We start from the raw sequence: 11,314 nt of genomic DNA on the forward strand, positions 1-11,314 counted from the left end.
CCCAACAACTTGTCTTTCAAAAAAAAAAAATTATTATTTTAATTAAAAATCTTAACCAAACTTCACCCATATTTTCAACGGGACATATCTTTCCACTCGCCTAGCGTTAAATTTTTTCGGACCCACCGTTCAACTCAAAAAAATCTTACGAACACAACGGGACTAACTATACGCGAAAATGACACTAAAAAAAATGCTAAATACCTCGGATATATTCAATACATATACAAACCTATGTACAAACTACGTGTATCTAAAAAGTAGCAAAACGTTTTTACTTCTGTAGATACATAACGCTCCGCTAACTATGAATACGCAACTCAAAGGCCCCGCGGCATCGCGCGAGCCCGTTTTACTAGTTAATATTAAATACGAACAATTGATATCTATTTTAAATATAATAAATCTGGACTTACAAAACTAGAGAACATCTCATAAATCTCGACTTACATTCAAAACTAATATTAATTAAATATATTTAATTATAGTCTAATGAATAATATAATATTAAAATTAAATATTAAATTAGAGAACATCTCTTATTAAAAATAATGGACGGATATTTGATCATACGAACACTTGGTACAATCAAACCCATGAAACATTGCCTTTGGAACTCAAAAGAGCCTCTGACAATATTTCCTAGACATACTGTTTCCGTCTTCAACGTCAAAACACTCGATATCTATTTCCTTATGCAAACACTTCGTAATATCAAGCCTCACAGATGAAACAGATGAAACATTGCCTTCGGAACTCAATGGAACCTCCATATTATCGCACATGATCTGATATGCATATCTCTTCGTCGGCAACCCCAACGCTTTAAACTTCATCTTAAGTCTCAACATCACATTAATCAAATAAAAACCGCTCTTATTATCCGACTCGTAAACCAACCTCTCATCACCATGATTCAACTTCAATTCATGTTGACCTCCTAATGTCACGTTAACAATACTCTTTTTCTTCTTATGTTGTAAAGAAAACGCTTCCGAAATTCTTTGCGTACCCAATAGCTGGCCTTGATACATCAAGTAGAGATTAGTTTTATAAAACGTTATCCCCACTAGACTGGTAGGAATTTGAAAGGTTATGTTAGCCGGAAGATTGTAATACAAAGTGTTGTTTGTTGGTGAGAGCGTGAATTGAGTTAAAGCGACATCCACGTGAACTTTTGGGATATGAGACCTCTCGGACGTGAGTTTTGACCAAACTGAAAAGTACGCGCCGATGAGACCGGATATGCATATGCAGCATATCGCAACAAAACACACGGCTGTACGCATATTGAACGGAATTATTATTGAGATGTGAATTGTAGGGTTTATGTGATGTAATAGATATGTTTGATAAATACGGTTCTATATTTTTATAGGATGATAAACTTGATAATTAAGTCATCTAATTTTAATGGGAAACTAAATCACGTTAATAATGATAAATATAGGTCAAGTATAATTACTATTATTATTTAATCCAATTCTAATTCAAAATTGAAAACAAAATCACACTAATAAAAGTTAAAGATCTCTCGGCATTCCGAAATTAATTAAAACTTTTAAACAAAATCTTTTTTATAAATAAATAAATATAAAATATATAAAAACAAATGAATTTATCTAATCTAAAAGAACTTAAAAAATCGGCTTTCCATTGACCATAATGGCCCATTAGCTCATGTTTAGTTAAGAACGAGGAAAATACACCCGCGCTTTGCTGCGGGGTGGCTTCGGCAGAATAACGGTCGGCGATTTTCATCGCTTAACGGTTGACGGTTTTGGACGGTTTTGGACGGTTAAAGATCGGTTATCGGTCGGTTTAATTAGACATTGAAAAAAAAGGAAGTGAATAAAAGGTTGTAAAGAAAAGGAAAAAAAATGTTGTAAAGAAAGAGGACTTTTTTTTTTCATTCGATCTGTTAACGGTCAGTGATTTTAGTTGGTTAGCGATCGGTTGATTGGATGTTTAAGAAATAGCAGCATGAAAAAAGGTTTGTAAAAAGAAGGGTAAATTTTTTTTCCTAAAAACGAAAAAAAAATGTTTACCAAAAAATTAAGTGTAATCTACATTGTATATGTACCCCATTAATTACCATTGGTATATATGAGAGGAAAAAATCTACGCTTCGCTGCTGGGTGAATTTTTCCGGTTATTCGAATGGGTGTTTTTGACGGTTATTCAAAGGAGGCAGTTTTTGTCGGTTAGTCTAATAGAATAGAGTGATTTTTGTCCGTTAATGGTCGGTAAACTGAACGTAAAAAAAATAAATGAATGAAAAACGAAGAGAAAAAATTTGTAAAAGAAAAAAAAACATTTTAAAAAAAAGGGTTGCGGCGGAAAATCCTATGATGCAATATATGGTTTCGCTATATGCTTTCTAATTTTAATTTCTGTTAGTAATATAAAAAGTAAAAAATAAACAACTTTTTTATAAAAAATTTACATTTAAAAAATAATAACAATAAGTTTGTACCAAAGGGTCATTGGCCCAGCCAGGGGCGGAAGTAGTGTGGTGCAAGGGGGTTCATATAACCCCAATTGATTATTAAATTTTAAGGTAAAATTTTGACTTTTCTCTTTTTGACCCCAGCCCAAAATAGAAGATAGGTGTTTATTATTTTAAACCGTAACTGTGATTGTTGTTTACTTCAAATAAAAATAGCAGATGGTAGCCCCCACCCCAAAACCCCTAGGCCACGATCCAATTAAAAGATATATTTATAATCCCATAGAGTTGGGCTTTAAAATACACTCGTATTATTACTCTATACACTAATTTGCGTAAATACCCCTGCAATTCTATTGCCCAAACCCACCCCATTTACTGTTCAACTGCAGCGCCCTTTTTTCTTCCTTTTCTTCTGGCTCACCAATTGATCTTGGATACTGCATCAATTTTTTTTCCCCAAAAAAATATAGATCTTGAAACAAGAAACAACAAACATTAACAAACATCTTTATTTACGTAAATACCCCTGCAATCCTATTGGCCAAATATTTACTGTTCACCTGTAGCGCCCCTTTTTTCTGACTCACTAATTGATCCTTGGATACTGTATCAATACCCCCCCCCCCCCCCAAAACATAGATCTTGAAACAAGAAACAACAAACATTAACAAACATCTTTAAACAAAGATCACCAACGATCTTGAAACAAGAGCAAAAAAAAAAAATTAAAATAAACTCTTAAAAACCTCTTAACTGATAAACAAAAAAAAATGAATACAAATTAATTTTTCAATTTTCTTTGCTAATTAACATCAACCAACCATGAAACAAACTCATATCTTAAAAAACTTAGTCAATCAACAACAACCTTTTCTTATTTTATTTAATATACATTTTATGAACTACTACTACTACAAAAGACCACCACCAACCATCATCGATATCCATACTCAATGACAAACAGACACACCATTAATTAAATAACATCTAGAAAAACAAATACAAAGATAATATAAATACGGATCTAAAAAGGTAATATCGTGTTAACATGGATTTGAAAAAAAAACATATGCCTTAAACTCTGATCCGGTAGTAACTCTGAAAATAGAGAACGATCTGACCATTTAAAAGGAGTGACCAACCGCCAGATCTGAAAAAGGAGGCGGTTTTAGCAAAAACACAGGAGGTCCTGCTGGAGAAGGTAAACCCGTCGCCTCATTTTCGGTAGAAAAAATTAAGATGAGAGAAGTACCGGACGGTAAACTGTGAAGTAAAAGAAGATGAGAAATAAATAAAAGTGTGAGATATGAAGCACATGTGGTGTAAAACTTGATATTAGTAATTGAGGATATGAAAATTAAACATATCAATGGATTTTCGTCCTTTTTTGGTGGGTTGGCCCAACAAGGCATTAAATAAGAAAAAATAGTGTCCATCTTTTGGACTCCATATTACCTAATTTAAAAGTATATATTCGTTAGATTAGTAATTACAGTAATATTAGTTTTACTATATACTTAAGAAAAAAGTGCTTCTATTATATTACACAATAAACTTTGTCCGATAGATGAATGATACAACAACAAATTAACAAAGTTTATATCATAAATGATATGATGTATACAACAAAATATTGATAGCTAACAACGATATGATTTTTATCTTCGGACAAATTCTATACAACAATAAAACTATTCACTATCGTAACGACACCAAGTGTCGCATAAACAGTTGTACCCACAAGGGGTACTACTATGCTACACTGATTTTTTTTCTTTTTTAACATCCCCTTACTTCCCTACAACTTTTCCTAAAGGCCCGCACAATAACACTCTCTAAATTTTTTTTCCTTATTTTTCCTCACAAAAAATGTCACCCATATTATTATTTTTTTACTCCTAAACATTCTAAGTTGTGTCAGCGTTTTCTAGCAACAAATAGAAGCCTAAAAATATAGTAGAATATTACCATAACAGTTGTCGCCCATTGCGTAAATGGTTTGGAAAGAGTGGACAATATTTTGATGACTTTCAGGCCGAAAACTGTGTAACGATATAGTAACGTTAAAATGACACTAATCTGCCGCAAAACGCGGACCACAAATCTAGTTTTACTTATAATTTTGTCTCTATGTGGCTACACTTATTCAATTCAGTTTCTAACTTCAAACAAAAATAAAAGCAAACGGTGGCGTGATTATTGTGAATGATTCTCTAGTCTCAACAGTCTTCAATTTTAGTGACCACTGCAACGGTTGAAAGATGCTTTTCGGCGACGAAAATTGTAAAGTCAAATTGTGATGACCCAGAAAATTTCATATTAATAAATTAATTACAGGATAAATGTGTCCGACACGATAAGCGAACCTATTATGTTGAGTCTTAAAACTTTTTGAACTAGTTTAAACATTCATGTACCTTTCGATTTTTTTCGACGATTCACGAACGTCATAACTTGTGATAATTATAAAAAACGACTTTGCTACAGTAAAACACAATTTGCTACAGTGAAAACGGCTTTGCTACAGTAAAACACTATTTGCTACAGTGAAACGACTTTGCTATAGTAAAACACTATTTGCTACAGTGAAAATGACTTTGCTACAGTGAAAACGACTTTGCTACAGTAAACACTATTTACTACAGTAGCACTATTTGCTACAGTAACACTATTCGCTATAGTAAATATTATGTCGACGAACTAGCAAACAAAAGCGGATCAGGCGGCCATGCGATCGCATGGCAAATACACTACAAATCCATGCGATTGCATGGGATACAGGAAATGGAAAAGTACTATAAATACGCCAGTTTTCTGCTCGACTCATCACACACTCTTCTTCTGTAATCTATATTTTTATTTATAATTTTAATTTTAATTTTAAGTTTAATAATAATAAAGTATATTCGAGGGTGTTTTAATTCGGGTTTCAAACCGTTTTAAGCTAATGAAATATTGGGTATTGTTCGGGGTATTGTTCGTGAATTCAAGACCAATCATACAGTCATCCACTATCTTTACGTCTACGTAATTTGCCTACAATATTGAACCTCAATATTGAACAGTGAGTTTATAGTCTCCCTTTTTAAATACTTTAAATATTTTTGGGCTGAGAATACATGCAATTTATTTTAAACACAATAAGACACAAGTACATACTAAATTCTACACTGAGTTAAACCGAAAATCCCTTAGCTTTGGTAACTAGTAGCTGCCAGTACATAGGATATGAACTGGTGGGCGCGAATAATTGTATATGGATCCATAGGGCTTGACATCCCCGTCCGAGCTAGAGCGCTAGCCTTTTAAGGGATGTATGTTATTTGAGTTTATGACACGTTGGTTTGCGTGTATTAAAATGAATAGGGTAATTATCATTATAGCGTTAAGTTTAGTTACCAGGGTGCTCTGTTACGTAGAATCTATTGATAAACTTTTGATGAAATCTTGTGGTCTATCTTTATATATATTTATGACTCGAGCAATTAAACCTATAACTCACCAACATTCGTGTTGACTTTTTAGCATGTTTTATTCTCAGGTCCTTAGACTACTTCCGCTGTGATGTGCTTGTTGCCTGCATGGAGTCTCTCATATTTTGTATAAAGTTTATTGCATTCGAAAAAAAACTGCGTTGTGTAATAAATAATTTGACTGTGATGTCAAACTGTATGATAAAAACTTATGTATTTTGGGGATTTGCTTATACCTAAGCACTCACCCGCATGCTTATAACTTTCTATGTTAGAAAGTCACTTTATTTAATGAATGCAATATTTTATCAAAACGTATCATATAGAGGTTAAAACCTCACTGTGGAATCAATGATTAACGTGCCGCGTCAATAGCAATTTTGACGGGTCGTTACAGTTGGTATCCGAGCTTGAGGTTATAAGGAACCAGAATTTACATTAATGTGTTTAACTAATAATTGTTAGGATGCAATAGTGAGTCTGGACTATGACCATATCTATTTTTACCGATTTTTGCTTATCATCTTGTCAAAAAACACTATATATGATATATTTATATGCTAACATAATTGTTGTTTCAATTATGTGATAGATGACTTCTTCTAATCCTATCATTTTGTACGACTCGGAATCGGACACTGAATCCATTCTCTCAACAACTAAAAAGGACGTTCCAATACCTATTAAAGAAGAAATTGTATTAGCCGGGGAATCTCAACTCCAGGTAAACCTAGAGGAGGTCCCAGCTCCACCCATCCCTGGTTTTCCGGAGCCACAGTATCGTTTTGATGGTACCGTGATCCCTGGAATAAACGAGGATCGTCCATTTCTAAACGAACATGGACATTGGGCCAGATACACCGCCGACGGGCGGGTTGCCGATTACGCCTGGCAGATATCGGTTCATGACCACCAGTACATATTCTCCTACACATGACTCAGACAGTTCATTAGGTGAGATCAGTGAGGAGGAGGAGGAAGTAAAGGAGATTACAGAAAAAGAAGTTAACAAAGAAAAGGAACCTGTAGTCACCAACCCAGAATTGCCAAATTCAAAAATTAATAAAGCAATTGTTACTCCTAATATTTCTACCCCTAGTCACCCTTCTCTTACCAACTCTATTGAGGTATCAAGTACCTCAGAACCCCGACAAAAATATAAACCTACCGCTCGAATAAGCAATATTCCAGTACCTGATAACAAGAAGCCTCGCCGCTTTTAAAAACCATTTCCGCTACGACATCACTTCACGTATTGTATAATATTAATTAGTGTGCTTTACTTTATTCTACATATGTTTTATGTAAAATAAACTTATGTGAATAAGTGGTATTGTATCGTTGTACGAAAATGCATTGAAGAATAAAGCGTAAAATGATAATGCATTAGTTTTTCATAATAGAATATTATTTGAACGGTAGTAGTTAATTGTTGTATTAAGCTATTAAGTATGAACTTTAACGGGTAGGTAATGAAATGTCCCATTCATATTGATTATAAACGTTTCATATTAATTGATTTCGTTGCGAGGTTTTGACCTCTATATGAGACGTTTTTCAAAGACTGCATTCATTTTTAAAACAACCATAACCTTTATTTTATCAATAAAGGTTTCAAAAGCATTACGTAGATTATCAAATAATGATAATCTAAAATATACTGTTTACACACGACCATTACATAATGGTTTACAATAGAAATATATTACATCGACATATGTTTCTTGAATGCAGTTTTTACACAATATCATACAAACATGGACTCCAAATCTTGTCCTTAATTTAGTATGCAACAGCGGAAGCTCTTAGTATTCACCTGAGAATAAACATGCTTTAAACGTCAACAAAAATGTTGGTGAGTTATAGGTTTAACCTATATATATCAAATCGTAACAATAGACCACAAGATTTCATATTTCAATACATATCTCATACATAGAGATACAAATCATTCATCTGGTGAACACCTGGTAACCGACATTAACAATATGCATATATAAGAATATCCCCATCATTCCGGGACACCCTTCGGATATGATATAAATTTCGAAGTACTAAAGCATCCGGTACTTTGGATGGGGTTTGTTAGGCCCAATAGATCTATCTTTAGGATTCGCGTCAATTAGGGTGTCTGTTCCCTAATTCTTAGATTACCAGACTTAATAAAAAGGGGCATATTCGATTTCGATAATTCAACCATAGAATGTAGTTTCACGTACTTGTGTCTATTTTGTAAATCATTTATAAAACCTGCATGTATTCTCATCCCAAAAATATTAGATTTTAAAAGTGGGACTATAACTCACTTTCACAGATTTTTACTTCGTCGGGAAGTAAGACTTGGCCACTGGTTGATTCACCAACCTATAACAATATATACATATATATCAAAGTATGTTCAAAATATATTTACAACACTTTTAATATATTTTGATGTTTTAAGTTTATTAAGTCAGCTGTCCTCATTAGTAACCTACAACTAGTTGTCCACAGTTAGATGTACAGAAATAAATTGATATATATTATCTTGAATCAATCCACGACCCAGTGTATACACGTCTCAGGCTAGATCACAACTCAAAGTATATATATTTTTGGAATCAACCTCAACCCTGTATAGCTAACTCCAACATTACTGCATATAGAGTGTCTATGGTTGTTCCAAATAATATATATACATGGGTCGATATGATATGTCAAAATATTTACATACGTGTCTATGGTATCCCAAGATTACATAATATATTAGAATACATGTATAATACAATATAAGTTAGCTAGGATATGATTTGTATAGATTTATTAAACATTTTCCGTAGCTAAAATAATCAAAAAAAAATCCAATCTTGTTTTACCCATAACTTCTTCATTTTAAATCCGTTTTGAGTGAATTAAATTGCTATGGTTTCATATTAAACTCTAATTTAAGAATCTAAACAGAAAAGGTATAGGTTTATAGTTGAAAATTTAAGTTACAAGTCAATTACTAAAGAGGTACTCATTTCCGTCAAAAAAACGACATCTTGATGATCATTTTGGAAAACATACTTTCACTTTGAGTTTAACCATGATTTTTGGATATAGTTTCATGTTCATAAGAAAAATCATTTTTTCAGAAGAACAACTTTTAAATCAAAGTTTATCATAGTTTTTAATTAACTAACCCAAAACAGCCCGCGGTGTTACTACTACGGCGTATGTCCGATTTTACGGTATTCTTCGTGTTTCCAGGTTTTAAATCATTAAGTTAGTATATCATATAGATATATAACATGTGTTTAGTTGATTTTAAAAGTCAAGTTAAAAGGATTAACTTTTGTTTGTGAACAAGTTTAGAATTAACTAAACTATGTTCTAGTAATTACAAGTTTAAACCTTCGAATAAGATAGCTTTATATGTATGAATCGAATGATGTTATGAACATCATTACTACCTCAAGTTTTCTGGATAAAGCTACTGGAAATGAGAAAAATGGATCTAGCTTCAAAGGATCCTTGGATGGCTTGAAAGTTCTTGAAGCAGAATCATGACACGAAAACAGTTCAAGTAAGATTTTCACTCGAAATAAGATTGTTATAGTTGTAGAAATTGAATCAAAGTTTGAATATGAATATTAAATTGAATTAGAAATATAATCTACTGTAAATAACAAAGGTTCCTTGATTTTAGATGATTACTTGGAATGAACTAGAAAGCTTGAAAGTAGACTTGCAAACTTGGAAGTATTCTTGATTTTTATGAAACTATACTTATAGAATTTATGAAGAACACTTAGAACTTGAAGATGGAACTTGAGAGAGATTAATTAGATGAAGAAAATTGAAGAATGAAAGTGTTTGTTGGTGTTTTTGGTCGTTGGTATATGGATTAGATATAAAGGATATGTAATTTTGTTTTCATATAAATAAGTCATGAATGATTACTAATATTTTTGTAATTTTATGAGATATTTCATGCTAGTTGCCAAATGATGGTTCCCACATGTGTTAGGTAACTCACATGGGCTGCTAAGAGCTGATCATTGGAGTGTATATACCAATAGTACATACATCTAAAAGCTGTGTATTGTACGAGTACGAATACGTGTGCATACGAGTAGAATTGTTGATGAAACTGAACGAAGATGTAATTGTAAGCATTTTTGTTAAGTAGAATTATTTTGATAAGTGTATTGAAGTCTTTCAAAAGTGTATGAATACATATTAAAACACTACATGTATATACATTTTAACTGAGTCGTTAAGTCATCGTTAGTCGTTACATGTAAGTGTTGTTTTGAAACCTTTAAGTTAACGATCTCAATTAATGTTGTTAACCCAATGTTTATTATATCAAATTAGATATTAAATTATTATATTATCATGATATTATGATATATGAATATCTCTTAATATGATATATACATTTAAATATCGTTACAACGATAATCGTTACATATAAGTCTCGTTTCGTAATTCTTGAGTTAGTAGTCTTGTTTTTACATATGTAGTTCATTGTTAACACACTTAATGATATATTTAAATTTCATTTTATCATGTTAAATATAGTGTATCAATATCTTAATATGATACATATGTATTTAGTAGACGTTATCATAACGATAATCGTTATATATATCATTTCGAGTTTCTTAACTTAGTAATCTCATTTCTTATGTATATCACACATTGTTAATATACTTAGTGAGAAACTTACTCATCATAATCTCATGTCAACCATATATATATGTCTATATATACCACAGCATGTAGTTTTTACAAATTTGTAACGTTCGTGAATCGCCGGTCAACTTGGGTGATCAATTGTCTATATGAAACTTATTTCATTTAATCAAGTCTTAGCAAGTTTGATTGCTTAACATGTTGGAAACATTTAGTCATGTAAATATCAATCTCAATTAATATATATATAAACATGGAAAAGTTCGGGTCACTATAGTACCTACCCGTTAAATAAATTTCGTCCCGAAATTTTAAGCTGTTGAAGGTGTTGACGAATCTTCTGGAAATAGATGCGGGTATTTCTTCTTCATCTGATCTTCATGCTCCCAGTGAACTCGGGTCCTCTATGAGCATTCCATCGAACCTTAACAATCGGTATCTTTTTTTGCTTAAGTCTCTTAACCTCACGATCCATTATTTCGACAGGTTCTTCAATGAATTGAAGTTTTTCATTGATTTGGATTTCGTCCAACGGAATAGTGAGATCTTCTTTAGCAAAACATTTCTTCAAATTCGAGACGTGGAAAGTGTTATGTACTATCGCGAGTTGTTGAGGTAGCTCCAGTTGGTAAGCTACTGGTCCGACACGATCTATAATCTTGAATGGTCTAATGTACCTTGGATTTAGTTTCCCCCGTTTACCAAATCGAACAACGCCTTTCCAAGG

At 32.5% G+C, this 11,314-nt stretch overlaps 1 protein-coding gene across 1 annotated transcript; it reads right to left on the reverse strand.

The window, feature by feature from the left end:
• Positions 1-617: 617 nt before the first annotated feature.
• On the reverse strand, positions 618-1,289 carry LOC139859847 (NDR1/HIN1-like protein 3). Its single transcript, XM_071848632.1, has one exon. It carries the CDS (start codon positions 1,287-1,289, stop codon positions 618-620), a length of 672 nt encoding a protein of 223 aa, XP_071704733.1.
• Between the last annotated feature and the right edge of the window lie 10,025 nt (positions 1,290-11,314).

Source organism: Rutidosis leptorrhynchoides, chromosome 1, assembly GCF_046630445.1.
Source record: "Rutidosis leptorrhynchoides isolate AG116_Rl617_1_P2 chromosome 1, CSIRO_AGI_Rlap_v1, whole genome shotgun sequence".
NCBI lineage: Eukaryota > Viridiplantae > Streptophyta > Magnoliopsida > Asterales > Asteraceae > Rutidosis > Rutidosis leptorrhynchoides.